The sequence below is a fragment of the Stegodyphus dumicola genome, chromosome 8 (genome assembly GCF_044657685.1).
Source record: "Stegodyphus dumicola isolate Sdum_Otavi_A_Nest chromosome 8, ASM4465768v1".
In the NCBI taxonomy this organism is placed as follows: domain Eukaryota; kingdom Metazoa; phylum Arthropoda; class Arachnida; order Araneae; family Eresidae; genus Stegodyphus; species Stegodyphus dumicola.
In genome coordinates this window covers 10,830,381-10,846,038 of record NC_140775.1, presented here as the reverse complement: position 1 = coordinate 10,846,038, position 15,658 = coordinate 10,830,381, and the positions used below count along the sequence as shown (strand labels likewise).

General features: G+C 31.5%; 1 protein-coding gene across 2 annotated transcripts in view; it reads right to left on the bottom strand.

The window, feature by feature from the left end:
* Positions 1 to 321: 321 nt before the first annotated feature.
* The window catches only part of LOC118204858 (splicing factor 3B subunit 4-like), a 75,663-nt gene continuing 60,326 nt past the window's right edge, over positions 322 to 15,658 (bottom strand). For both annotated transcript variants that reach the window (XM_085821569.1, XM_085821570.1), the window contains 2 exons: positions 8,878 to 8,985; positions 322 to 500 (listed from right to left, as the gene is read on the bottom strand). In XM_085821569.1, coding sequence (XP_085677695.1) covers positions 358 to 500; positions 8,878 to 8,985 — 251 coding nt within the window. In that variant the 3' untranslated portion in view covers positions 322 to 357. The remainder of the gene's footprint in view (positions 501 to 8,877; positions 8,986 to 15,658) is intronic.

Below are 15,658 nucleotides of genomic sequence, written 5' to 3'. Positions count from 1 at the left end.
TGAAAACAAAAAGTACTAGCAGAAGAAAAGCTAAACTATGATAAAAGGTTTCTGAAGAGAAGCATGTTGCTAAAATTTACTTTTTTACATATATTTAACATGATAAATAAAAACTATCTGCTATACTGTAAATGAGCTCCGGGTTATAACTGTTATTCTCACGAAGGCACGGCTAAGTTTAAGAATCAGTCCAAACAATGCTCTGATATGTAAATTATTTTGCAATTTCAGCAAATAACAGTCATTTTAAGGGGAAAAAAAAAAAAAAAAAAAAAAAAAAAAAAAAAAAAAGAATTTATTAAATAAAAAAATTCTAACTACTACATATAAAATACACTTTATTCACATTTTTCATATTTAAGGTGCTGAGCTGGGTGGAGGAGGCGGTGGTGGAGGCATTGGTGGTCTCACACCTCTTGGCACTGGAGGTGGGGGCATTGGTCCAGGAGGTGGTGGAGCAGGTGGCATGTTACCTCTACCGGGAAATGGAGGAGGAGGACCTAAAATGGCAATTGCAGTAATATAGAGAATTATGTAAAAAACTTTCAAATATTAATTAAAGATCACACACACACACACACAGATATATATATATACTATACGAAATAAAAGGACTTGGTACCAAAGCAATATTGATGGTGTAGAACGTAGAAGGTTGAATCCATGATAAAGAGAAAGAATTTTGATGGTGTAGAATGCTGAAATTCCGATCCATAATGAACAGGAAACTGCCAGCCATGGCAGATTAAATCTTCATTTTATTTCAGTAACCATGTTGCAGCCACAAATAACTTGCACATTATTAGTGCCTATTTCAAAATGTTTACATTTTGACAGCTTTACAGTAAGAATAGCAGGTAACAGTTGAGTTAAGCCAAAACATAGAAAGCAAGCGAGTGTGTTATCTTCAGGACAAAAATCTTAATTCAGTCTGAGTTATTTTTGGTTCTAAATGCATTTTGATTGGATAATTAATACTACTATAAAATTATTAATCGGCTGTTTGAGTTTTAGTTCCATTTACATCATCAGAATTACGTAAGAGTCATATGACATGGATTAGTCTTGAAATGACACAGTGCAAAGAGAGATTACTATTTTTAGAAGAGAGAAGGGAAATTAATTTAAACCGCTACTTTAAATTATAATTTATCCTTTATATATTCTTTATTTTTCTTATGCACACACACATATATATGTAAGATAAAAAAATGCAAATCAAAATTATAATTTAAAATGCATCTTAATTGTTCATTTTTAATTTGGGTACTTTGTCTGTAGTAATAACTTTCTCTAAACTGTGTCATATCTGAAAACATATTCCGCATTATGTCATCTTGAAACTACTGCATTGCCTATAAGTTTTAGCAAATCAGATTAATGAAAACTTTTACTATAAATATTGTTGCAATCCTACCCCACCCTCTTTCTCTGCCTATGCTTGCTGGCTGAAGGACGTTTCTTGCTTTGCTGCTTTTGTTTAAAATGTAATGCACCATCATCAAAATTGTGGGGTGCAGATTGGCCCCTATTGTTTAGTGCTACAAGTAATAAAGGTATATTTGGAATATTAAGTGATTTTCGTGATTCTTCAAAAGTTCCCAACTGTCAAACTAAATTTTATCTTTATATATATATCTGTGTATTGCTTATTGCATTCAAACGAGAATGCTGTACAGACAATTGACATTAAAAGGTTTGAATGTAAAAGCATAAAAACATGACATTACTACCTGAATATTACAGAATAAAAATAAAAACCTGTATACTTTAATTTTTTATTTATCAGTACAATGAAATGTGATTACAATAGAAAAAGCTTTGAAATGGTAACATAACTAGAGTTTTATCATGACCGCATACATGGACCTTGCAGACTCTGTCGGTTGTATGGAATGAATACTTAATTTGAAACTCAATAATTCTAAGTATTATATTTTCTGAAGCTTCAGTAATTATATCTAATTGAGAAATATTAGAATCTTCCCAGTTCATGGAAGAATTAGACAAGACAGAGGAATGTGACTATCTCCAGCAGTGTTCTATGCTGCATAATCATAAGAAAATGTACTTATTCATAAAAGCTAATAGTTTATATAATATTATAATTTTACCTTAACGAAAACAGAGCAATTTTTTTAAATGGATGCTTAATAAAATTAACATATATCATAACTACTTTTTACCTCATAAAACTTTTTTTTTTCACGGTTATTTTGAACAGTTTTCAAATTTGTGTTTCTATGTTTTCAATGAAATTGAATATTCAAATAATGATGTTTAATGAGCATTACACCCAGTTCTAATGAAAACGTACATCATGTCACAATGGCAGAATTAAAAGCAATACCTATATACCAAACTTACTTGCATAGTTAGAAACATGATCTCTAAAATAAAATATAAATTATCACATTTTAAAGAAATGCTGCAATTATGCATGGGAAAGCACATTTCAGGAACAGTTTTAGAAAAATTCTGCAAATATATTTTGTTAATAGTAATTTTAGATTTCCCTTATTACGTTCACATCACTTTTTCCCCCTTTAATTAATGTTGAGATATTTGTAATGGCATTTTTATTAGTTAAAAAGAATTACAGCTTTCTGTCACATCTGTTAACCCTATTTTTTTTGTTTATATTTTCTTTATGTTATTTTTGATTGGTTGTTTTCTGAATCCTGTTTGTGATTCATTAAACCATGATCTGCTGTAAAGCTATGCATATTAACCTCTGTAAACCTTTTCGCTGTGTGTGTATATTTCTTCTTTTTGCTTGTAATAAATTTTGTTAGAAAGCGCTAATCTTTTTTTTTTTTTTTTCCATCTAACTTTCTATGCAAGTGTCATATGTTATCATTCACATGAGTTTGATTTTTGTTTTGGCTTTCCGTGAATGATGGCTTCTTCAAGTGGAAGTGAAAAAGAAGTTTTTGGTGTTGTACCATTTAATGGTGTTAATAACTTTACTGTTTTGGGTCAAAGGTTTCAAGCAGTATTTACTGCAAAGGAATTGGATACATTTTTAGAAACAGAAGCAAGTGCAAGCAAGACTGCAGATGTTTTGAAATCAAAAAAGGCTTATGCCTTAATTCTTGCGCTTTTAAGTGATAATATTCTTGCTTCTCTTCAAAGTGAAGACACAAATATAGAAGAAACTGCAAGCTACTTATAGTGCTGAAGGAGCAGCGAGTATGTTTGGCTACCATAAGAAAATCTAAAGATGTGTCAAAGATACAACATAATGAACTTGGTTAGTAATCTGCACATCTCTGGATCTGAAGTAAGTGACTTTGATTTTATTATTTACATTTCAATGTCATTGCCAAAGGAATATGAAAATGTTAAGGCATCACTAGAAAATCAACCAAGTGATAATTTGGGTTTGGATTTTTGTTAAAAACATATTGATTCTGAATCCCTTATATTCGATTACAAAAGTGAAAATAAGTATTCTAATCCAAATATGGACAACTCTGTTTTTATTAGTGCTCGTAAAGAACTGTTTTGTATTTATTGTAAAAGAAAAGAACATTCTGTTAAATTCTGTAGGAAAAAGAAACTGCGTTTGTCATAGCTGTGAGAAAACTGGTCATTTCAAAAGTGAATGTTTTGAAAATCCTAAAAAGCAGACAAATTCAAAATACGTATGCATTCCCTGCAATATCTTTTAGGGCTGGAAATCTTGTGCATGATCAATTTATTATTGATTCTGGCACAACTTCTCGCATGTCCTTTAACAAGGAATGGTTTACCTCAAGCGTAAGACTGGAACTGTTAAATGTGTGTCTAAAATCAGCGGTTTTAGAAATAGAAGGCATTGGTGACATTTGTGGCAAAACTAAGAATGGTGTTGAAATAATGTTAAAAGATGTTCTTTACGTTACAAAATTAAATGGATAATTAATTTCTGTCAAAAATATTGAAGCAGCAAGTTTGAGCATAATTCTAAAAATGAAATAGTTTACAATGAAAACAAAAACAAATATCTCAGAGTTGGATATTTGGACAAATGCGGGCAATATTTTAGTGATTTTTCACCAAATTTATACACAGCTTTAGCAATAAAGAATGATGATTTATGGCACAGAAGATTAGGATACTGTTGTGATCAAAAATTAAAACTAATGAATCTTCTTGCAAATGGGTTCTACATAAAAAATGAGATGGAACTTATAAAGCCAGTCTTGTTGCTCATGGCTTCAGGCAAAAAGAAGGCATAGAATATACAGGCACATTTTCTCCAGTAATTAGTATGTACTCTGTACGGTTAATCCTGGTAATAATCAATAATGAAGGTTTACAAACTTTTAATTTAGATGTCAAGACAGCTTCCTTGAATGGTAAGCTAGATGAAACCATCTACATGGACCAGCCCAAAGGATATGATGATATGAGTGGTAAGAAATGTAAACGTAAAAAAAGTTTATATGGTCTTAAACATTTTCCTCGACAATGGTATCAGAAATTTCTTAATTTTGTTATTAAATTAGATTTTAAGCAATTGGACTCTGAACCACGTACTTTCATAAGAAATCTAAATTGTAAGAAAGTATTTATGGCTCTTTATGTGAATGACTTATCAATTGCAGGTTCGGATGTAAAAGAAACAAGTATTATAATATCATTGTTATCTAAAGAATTTCAGACGTCAAAATCTGAAAGTGTCTCAGAATTTTTAGGCATTAGACTGAAGTTTGAGTTCAATTGTTTATATTTAGATCAGAAACCATATATTCAAAAACTACTTGATAAATTTAAAATGTCTGATTGTAAAACTGCCCCAACTCCCATTGAACCAAAACCTACAGCAGCTTTTCAGAAAGGAAATGCATTTCATGGCCCATACAAAGAATTAATTGAATACTTACTTTACTTAGCATATATTACAAGGCCAGATATTTTATTTGCAGTAAATTGTTTAACTGCAGGAGCATCCTAGTGATGTTTCCTGGTGTGCTCTAAAGAGAATTCTTAGGTACTTGAAAAACACCTTAAATTTAAAATTGATATACAAAAAGGGTGATTTAGAAAGGGCAAACTTATGTTTGTACGTAGATGCAGATTGGGGGGGGGGGAGATACTCAAGATAGAAAATCAATTACTGGTTACTTTATAACATTTTCAAACTGTCCTATTATGTGGTGCTGAAACAAGCAAAAATGTATTGCACTTTCATCAACAGAAACTGAAATAATTGCTTTATGTAAAGGTATTCAAGATGTTTTATGGATAAAAAATGTAGTAAATGAAATTTCCAGTGTTAAAAATGTTTATATTTTTTAAGATAACCAGTCATGTATTAAAAGTATTGTTAATGAAAACTTTTTTGGTAGATTGAAACATGTAGATATAAAATTAAAGTTCACTCGAAGATTGTTAAAGAAAATAATATTAAAATTGAATATGTGCAATCAAGTTTACAAATTGCAGATATGTTAACTAAGGCTCTCTCCAAAACAAAATTCTATGAACTATTGTCATTGAGCTGTTTAAAAATTGTGCAATTCTTCTATCTTTTCTATAAAGTGCGATTAAGGGAGAGTGTTGAGATATTTGTAATCACATTTTTATTGGTTAAAAAGAATTATAGCTTTCTGTCACGTCAGATGCATTCTGAAACTTAATCCTGTTTTATTTGTTTATATTTTTTTATGTTATTTCTGATTGGTTGTTTTCTGGTCTTGTTTGTGATTCGTTAAACCATGACCTGCTGCTGTAAAGTTATATATATAACCTTTGTAAATCTTTTCGCCATGTGTGTGTGTATTTATTCTTTTGACTGTTATGCATGTGAATAAATTTTAAATTTTGTTTAATTAATAAATTTTGTGTAATAAATTTTGTTTTTCGAACCACAGCATTTTAAATGTTCAACAATTAATATGTTCATAATCTTTCACATCAAATTCACATGCATAACAGTCAAAATGGTAATTTCACATATAATTTTACCTTTACAAGCTTGTCTGAAAATTATCCCATTAATTTTCTTCTGTTTCATTCCCAATTGCTCTAAAAATTATTTGCAACATACACCTGAAATGTTGAGCACAGCAAATAAGGTCTAATTTAGCCATCTTGCAAGTTTTAGTTGCTTTGCAGGATATAATTTCAGAATAGTATTTCTATGTTGATAGGTTATTAGAAATTAGATACTCTATCGCTTATAAAGCTTAATACGAAGCTTCCATAAATTTAACAGTATGTATTGGTTGAAACCACTATACAAAATTCTCACAGTTTCTCACCTGGTGGTTAGGTCTTTTCCTGCCACCCAAATGTTAATAAATTGGTTTCCCTCATAACTTAATTCCCCTTTCTTACTGAGTTTTGATCATAAAATCTTAAATACTCAGATATTTTATGATAAAATTCAGAATCATTTCAGATTCAATATCAGCTAAAATATTTCCATTTAGTGCCCATTTTAACCCACAGTTCTACAATTAACCGATTAGCATGATGAACATTTATTACATTTAAGAATCCTACGACAGCTTTGACTTCAGTTACATTAGTTAAAAATGCATCTTTATTTTCAACATGCAAAATTTTTAATTTCTATCTTTATGTTTTGATACTGAGCAATCTGGATAAAACAGACACATCAAAAAACATTTATAGTCTTTTATGTAATATCAAAATTTCTTGACTCTCCACACATGGCTTTCATTCTTTTTAAAGCTCTTTCTCTTCGGGCCAGAATTAAATATTTATTTATTTATCCTCCTGAAAGTGGTATAATATTTATCTCCACAGTTATACTTATTTTTTTTGCATACACTCAGCTCCAAATGATAATCAGCTTCCCCACTAATCTTCAAAGTAATCACCATCGGCTTACAGTACCTTTTGCCAACCAGTGGCTAGCTGTGCAATGCCATTGCAGTAAAACTAAGGGTTCTTAGATGCAAAGAAATCCGTGAGGGCCTTTTCGAGGTCTGGCCGGTTGTTGAAGGAATTCCCACGAAGATGGCTGTCCAGGGACTGCAAAAGGTGGTAGTCTGCTGGTGCAAGATATGGGAAATATGGTGGATGGAGTAGTGTCTCCCAGCCCAGTTGCTGGATGGTGTGCCTTGCCTCCCAAACCACATGTGGCCTCACATTGTCATGGAGGACACCTTTATGGTTGACCAATTGTGGTTCTTTATGCATCAGTGCCCTATACACACATTCCAACTGCTGCGAGTACAGGCCTGCCATCATGGTTTGGCCCACTGGCAGGAGCTCATAGTGCACCACTTGGAAACTAGTCCACCAGATACAGAGCATGATATTGCGCGGGTGGAGAGAAGGTCTCGCAGCGTAAGGCACAAGGACATGTGGTGACAACCAATGTCTGGAACACCTGGGTGTGTCATACTGGACCCACTTTTTATCGCTGGTGAGTACTCGATCAAATACGGATATACTGTTGTGGCGAATAAGCAATGACAAACAGGCAGTGACACGCTGTTGCTTGTTTGTATTGGACAGTGAGTTGGGTACCCACTTGCTCAGCCTGCATGCCTTTCCTATGCGGTGCGAATGGAGTCCGATCATTCCATCAGATACCTGGAAGTGTGCAGCAAGCTCACCACATGTTTGGCTACTATCACTCACTATAACTGCTCTCAGGGCCTCATTGTCCAGCGCTTGTGGCCGACTGCTGCGTGGTGCATCACTAAGAGACATACCCTCTGACCTGAACTTCTGGAAAAAATTGCTTAGTGGTTCGTTTGTTAACGACATCATCCAAAAAAACCTGGCATATTCAGCGACTTGATTCTGAAGCTGACCGGCCCACTTTAAAATCATACAGCAAATAACGCCAAATGAGCATTTTTGACAGGTCCGTTTCAATCAGTCATTGTGTGAGTTATGTTTGAAGTACTGATGCAATGTACTTTTATACTGTATGGTCAATGTTCGGACTCCCATCCTAACCACTTCATTGCCAAGTTTGGCGACTATTTTTATGCTGGAGTTCACTTTTCCAATGTCATATCAGAAATGGCAAGCACTTTCTTGGTTACCTTGTATTTCCATTATCTTCTTCTTTATCATTAAAAAGAATTAAGTATACTAAATCTGAATTACCAGCATTATTTAAATAAGTTTATGTTTAGAAGAAAAAACTATAAAAATTTTAGACAGCAAAATTCCACAAACTTATATGACTAGATGTAGTGAATATGACATACGACTGCAAAAGAGTGGGAAAAAACGTGAAGTTAATAAATCAAAATCACCAAATTATGTTAAAATGGTTGCTCGCAACCAAAAACTGATATTTAAAATAAAACTTACATGTGTAGGTATGGTATGATAACAGATGAAGAAAATCATTTATCCCATAGTCAATAAACCATTCTTTCTACAAGGAAAACTTGGCAAGTAAGCTGAAATGTGATGCTATAATAATTCTACTCAATTGGTGTAAAGTAACTACCACCAAATTACAGAAAAATATTCCACAGGTATTTGTGCTGACTCAAAACACTTTAATAACAGCTCCAAAAACATGAATTGTCTAGTTTCATTGTATACATCATTCAATATTTTGTTGACTACAATATACAACACACAGGCTTGTTAACACAGCCTCATATTATGATTGTTATAGATTTTAAAGTATTTCACAATGGCGGGGGAGAGTTCTCTTGAATGAAACCACATACAGAAGAGCTGAATGTATTACCTCCCCAAAATATACACTTTGAAAAAATAAGTAATTATGCTTTCTCTTGGGATATAAATTAAGGAATAATGAAACTTATAATTTCAATTTAATATAAATTTGTAGTGATTTATATTTAATTGTAAATCCTTAGTAAACAGACATACTGTTTAAGATTTTAAAAAGAGCATATTAAGGATACTGAACAATCTTACCAAAAGGCTGCCTTGGAAAACCAATGCCAGGAATTGGCGGTCGCATTCCATGAAGAGGAGGGGGAGGCACAGACTGACTGTGAAACGGAGGCATGCCAGGAGGCAAACCTTAAACACAAAAAATAAAAAATACACTGATAAAAGAAAGATTTTTTTGACAAATATCATAGAACAATTATAAACAAAGATTTTTAACATTATTGAATAACTTAAAAAGGCAAGTTACTAACAGTTTATTATTTTTAACTTCCTTCTGTTCTTTTTAAATCTATTATGAATAAACAATGGATTTTAAAGATAGTAAGAAGTAAAAAGATACTGGTATTCTGCTTGAAAATAAAGTTTACTTGGAAGCTTCTATCAGAATAACTTCTTGCTATTATGAAACATAAGACTATAAAATTATCAATATATGTGAACACCAATGTAAATGCAACATATCCAGTGTGTTAAAGGGGGGGGGAGCAATTACAGGCTTTATTTCTACAACTCTTTCAACTACATGCTTAAAATGGTTTCATGAAAACAGTTTTAACACACTCAGTAGAAAGCTTTTTTTTTTTTTTAAATTTTATTATTAATTATTTATCTGATTGTGGCAAAGCACACTAGGGCTATCTGCCCAAGATGATGGATGCCTTTGTGTCTAATATACGATACACATGGGAAAAACGACAAAAACGAATACAGCCAGCCTGTTCGACTGAAATTAAACCCTCTTGAAAGGAAGGTCTTGGCAAATTAAAACAACTTTTTATACAGACCCCACACAGCAAAAGTTACAGTTTGTAAAATATTTACAACGTTTAACTAAAAAGTATGCTTCTTTTTAGTTCCACACTTTTATATGCAAATAGTACTTTTAAAATACAAAAGTGACTCAACTTTTCTTGAAACAGTATTTTCAATTAATAAGTAGAAAAACATTCATTTATCTACAATGAAAAATATGGAATTATAAATTGAACACACAATGAAAAATATTGAATTATAAATTGAACACACAATGAAAAATATTGAATTATAAATTGTTTTTAAAAACATATATTAAATATATAAAAGAAACTTCCAGATGTTACTTTTTCTTTTTTATTACTTAAACTTTATTTTATAACTTAAAAACATTTGAAATAATTTTTAAAATGCATAAATGTCTTACATCGGCCAACAAATTGTCACCAAGCTATGTGGTTTTAGTGCCAGTTATGGATAAACATGATGTAAAAACACACTCATAACACCTATGTTTTCATCTTATGTAACTTGGATTGATTCTCAATAAGCCAAGTTTTGTTTTTATGAAAAAAATGGATATAAATTAACTGTTGTTATATTTTTCTTGCTTTTTGGAGAAAATTATTAAAATTTGGGACCAAGCATTCTACAACACATTAAGCAATGGATTACTTTATATATACATGCTATGCGATTCTACCATAAAAAAAGCTTGAATTAATGGAAATGTTAGTTAAAGGAAAATGGCTCACAAAACAATAAAAGATTTATAGCCAACTTTCATGGTTGATGGGATAACACGTAAAAGCCATATTTTAAATTAATTGAGCAGAAAAAGTATTCGTAAATTCATAATTAAAAATACAGCAAATCATACAAAATGTTGAACTTGTTTTTAAAAACAGAAAAAATAAATAAAAGAAATTTACTGATACAGACTATTTTTCCATTTTTATAACTAACTTAAAATCAAGACATATGGAAACAATTTTAAAAAAACTATCACACAAACAACAGCTGCTCATTTTACACTACTACATTAGGTGATTATTACATTATGAAATTAGTATTTATTGTTAATGATAGCTAATCATCTTATTTTCAGTGAAAATGTTTAAGCACAACTTTGTGGATCATGTTTATTAAGATTTTTTTAAAAAACTGATTAAAGTCTAACAAATCTTTTAATAATATCAATTTATCAAACTACAGACCACATAACACATCAGATTTCTTTTACAGACTTTTTCTATCCAGCACTGAAACTTTTTTTTTAAATTATAAATTTTATTTTAGGAAACTTTGTAAGTACAAGCTTATAATCAACTCTTAAAGATATAAAATACAAAACTGTCTTTACACAAATAACCTATATATAAAATCTCTGACACTTAATAAAGTCACTGTTTTACAAAATTAATATCACCAGTTATAGTAACCAAATAATAAAAAGTTTCACCGGAGTCTTCGCAAATGTCATGGTCAAAGGACAATAACAGGTAAATACAAATGGCTCTAACAGGCTAGGGTCTGATTGTCAAACTATGGCAGTGACTGATTAACTGGGATAGTGATGAATAAAATACATGCATGCCCTAAACTGCTTCCAACAGTCTACTCACTAGTCTTCATCTGTAGAAGGATGGATGGGCAGCATCCAATTTAAGTAAATAAATAAATTAATTAAAAAGACTTGCTTAACCAATATGATTTTTTTAAGAAGCCCCAAAAGAAGCTGCTGTGAAACTAGAAATCTCACAATCTACATTAACCTGATGGGAATACGTCCAGAAAATGCAAGAGGAGGGGGGGGGGATAGTTATCAACTCAAAAAATGAAGATGCTTAAATGACTTCGAAAACTTCCACAGATTTCTTATCAAAATGGGATACAGAACTGAAAAGTGGGAAGATTTTCGTATACACAAATTCTATTCTTGACTGTGGATCAAGGAATCATTAAAGATTTCAAACATCACTATGCTATTATTGTGAAGGAGATGATTCATAAAATTAATAGAAACAAGATTACAAGCACATCAAAGAAAATTACCAAATCAATGTTTTTAGAATTCTTTGTACATATTTAACAATATACGGCAATCTATTTGTGAAAAACAATAAAAATAAAAAATTCTGATTATCAGCATCTCCCGAAAAGTATTCACAAGGCATTGCACTATATCACCATAATAGTTACGTGGTTACCCAGGTATGCATGCATGTAGATCTCTAAATTCGACGTCCTTTTTCTGATTACTGTTTGTTCTTGCACAAAGTACACCCCTTTTTTTTTTCTTACAACAAAGTGTAATGGGACTGCGGGTTTGCCAGCTGATGAAAAAGAAACTGTTGCACTTCTACAGAAATATGGCAGTTTGCTTAACAGTAAAGAATACAAAAATTCACATTCCAGGAAGTTGTACTTTTTAAATGAACAAATTTTATGGAAATGCAATAAAAAAGTTGCAAGCAAACTATTAGAATGTGAAATGTTGAATTTGTGAATTGAACACAATGTAATCTATTCTTAACACATAACTGCAGAGCGGGTCAATTTGACTGAAACCAATATTTAATCATCACCACACAAAAAGTATTAATTGAAAAAAAATTCCTTTTCTGACTTTAAATAATTTGCAGTAAACAGCAACTTACCGAATAGGGAAATCTGTAACATAAATAAATGTCTGATTATTAACACTTACACCTAGAACCGGGAAGTTGGTCAATTTGACCCGTAAGAAATGTTTATGCCTAAATGATGAAAAACAGATGCATTTTCTCGGAAGTAACTGTAAAGTATATCTGCCTCACCCCCGAATTCTTCAAATGGACTGCAGCAGGAGAGAAATAGTGTAGGTTTTCAGTCAAGGTCAAAATATTTAATTCAAAATATGAAATACGTTCAAATGCAGTGGAAAATTACAATGAATATTTCGAAAGATTTTCTTAAGTTGCTTTTCTGTATTTAGTAGAAGGATTGATATGATGTAATGATGTCATCCAAGACTGTTCAACACCGTTCAGGAAGCTTTGAAATACTTACTACAATTATCTGAAAATGATTCAGAAGATGATGATAATGATGACAGTGTTTCGATTTTGAGTAGCGAGGATGCATACCTGCCTGCTATTGAAGAAAATTCAAATTCAAATGAAGAAAATGAAAGTGATGAGGATTCTGGCAGTGCCTCAACATTCGCTAGACCTTCTCATTGCAATGATATTGATAATTTATTATATAAAAAAGAAAAATAAATTCTAAAATAAGACGCATGCACTCAAGGAAATCCGAAAAAGAAATTAGCAGTAACATTCAAAGTTGGAAATAATGAAGTTGGCAAAGATGGGATAGTTTGGAATGTCGTACAATTAGGAACAAATGATAAAGAAAGAAAATCAAAGCAAAATGTTTTGAAGGAAGTTGGGGGCCTGACACTACATGCTAAACAAGGGTTCGTACACATTTCTGCACACAGAAATTAAGGACTTTAAAGGACCAATAATGGAAAAAAAAATAATAAATAAAAAAAATAAGGACATATCAGCAAATGGGAACTGAATAAATTCAATTAAAAATATTATTCTATGCCTGAATTTCACTTTTGTAATACCATATAAAAAATAAAATAGATCCCTAAGTAGTATGCATTATTACTAAACATGAATTAACATAATTATTAATAAGTTTGAGAATAAAATAAACTACATGCAGTTTACGAAGTAGCATTAAATATTTTACACTTATAATAGGTTGGACATATTTGAAAGAAGATAAATGACATTTATGTTTTTCTAATAGTTAGCTTCATGTTGATTTTTTTATGTCTCATTTTGTCACATACTTGGTCAGTCTAGAGCAGAGGTTCTCAACCAGTGGTACACATACATATACCACTGGTGGTAGGCAAGAAAAAAATAGGTGGTACATAAAGGAAAAGTATTTTTTAATTGTTTATTTCAAAAATTAAAACCCCAACATCCTGTTTGAGTTTTTTCTCTAACACTCATAAATTTATGCGATCTGAGCTTTTTTCAAGAGTGGTGGTGGTAGTAGTACTTTGTAGTGGTGGTACTAAGAAGGTTTTCAATTTTTGTTTAGATGGTACACATTAGTGAAAAGATTGAGAACTGCTGGTCTAGAGGTTTAGTAAATAGCAGGTAGATTTTATGTCAAATGGCATAGGTTAAAATAAGAAGTAAGATCATAATCAGCATCATTCATAACAAAAGACTGAATGTTATCACCGCTGCTGCTTGTCTAAAGAGGGACCTGCTGATTAGAACTAAACCTGAAAGGCCTGATATAGGCACGGTTGGCAAGTGTTGAAAGTTGGCTCTGTTTGATGCAGGTTGGCTCTGTTTGGTGATAGGCATGGTTGGCTCTGTTTGATGCAGTTAGTGTCATAGCTTTGTGTAGAGCTCCAGGGGTTGTAACCAAGTTAATATAATATTAAGTTCCAATAAGCCATTAAAGCCCCAGAGTTGATAAGTTGTTTTATATTATTTTAAGTCTCACTAGATGCAAAGAATAAGTTTTACTTGAATTTCTACATTTTTGTGTTTTATCTTGTGAGCACAATGAGTATTAATGAAAGGCAATAACTCGCTTTAATATGTAGAGAAATTTTATGGGTAAGCAGTTAGTTATAAATAATTAAATTAGGTAAATAGGTAACCTTAGTGATTACGGATTTACATGGCCACTATTAAATTTTATTTCTATTAAAATGTAATAAAGTTTCACAGTTTAAAATACATGTAATTTATGACACTGATTCTTAAAGGATATTCGAATAATTACACATTAAAAGCTACAAAACATTTATGTTTTGCAACAACAACACTGAACAAAATATTTATCCGTCATTTAAATTTGAAGCCTTCTGAAACATTTTTCCTAGTTTATATTGATTGCCTTCTCTTTAAGCACCTTTTCCAAGAATAATTAACGATTTGTCTCAATATGCAAACCAATGCTCTCACTAGTTTCTGCGTACTTTACCTCCTAACTTGTCAACCTCTCCACAATGTACCTATGAATGTTTTACTTGATCTGGTAAAAGTTAAAAAGTCCAAAACCCCAGACAGACGTGAAGCAAATTATCACTATGTCTGAAAGTAATTACAATAACAGATAAAGGTTTAAATAAGCCTCTTACTTAAAAAGAACTTAGAACATAAAGGCATGTTCTAATGCTAACAAACAAAATCAATTACATCTTACGGTGACGTAATCAAACGAGAACAGTCAAATTCAAATTAATAGTGTGGACAAAGATTATATAATTTAATGTTAAAGGCTGAAATCATAAACAATTGGGTAATTTACATAATAATAACTGCACATATCTTTGTAGAATAATTTTTTTATGTATTCAGTTTCTTTCTTCAGCATGTTTCCTTTCCATTTTAGAATTTTTGGATTTAATTAAGGATTTCTGTTTCTCTAAAAAACACTAAATGCATTTATCATGTATAGAAAAAGTGACTAATACTTTAGTAATATGGAATTCAGAAGAAATATGAAATATCTATGGTAAAGGCTGGTATGGCAGAATTTTTAGAATTTAGTGACACACCAAAAAACAAAATCTAGAAATGGCAAAACTTTTAGAATTTAGACAGGCATTGGAAGCAGAATTTAGAAAGGCACTATGCAATCGAATTTAGGATCCACAGAGATTGCATCAGATGGGAAAATGCCTAGTATGATGCCTAGTTTGTGTATGATGCATTAAGACATATCAGATGGATCTTTTAACCCTCTGGCTGCTCATCCCGTGATTTCCATGGGCAACACAAATGTAGCAAAATCTGCTCAGCCCATGTGTTTTTCTTCCTTTATTGAGGAGCACATCCTGTTTTTTCCCTGCTTAACCACTGAAATAAATTATATACAGTATTAGACATTTAGTTTATGTTTTGCTCAACAGATATCATTAGTTGTCCACTACATTGTGGCATTTGAAGACACGTGGTATTACCGCTCAAACTCCACTTTTTGCACTTTTTTCTTACAGAAATGGCTGCTGGAAAACATT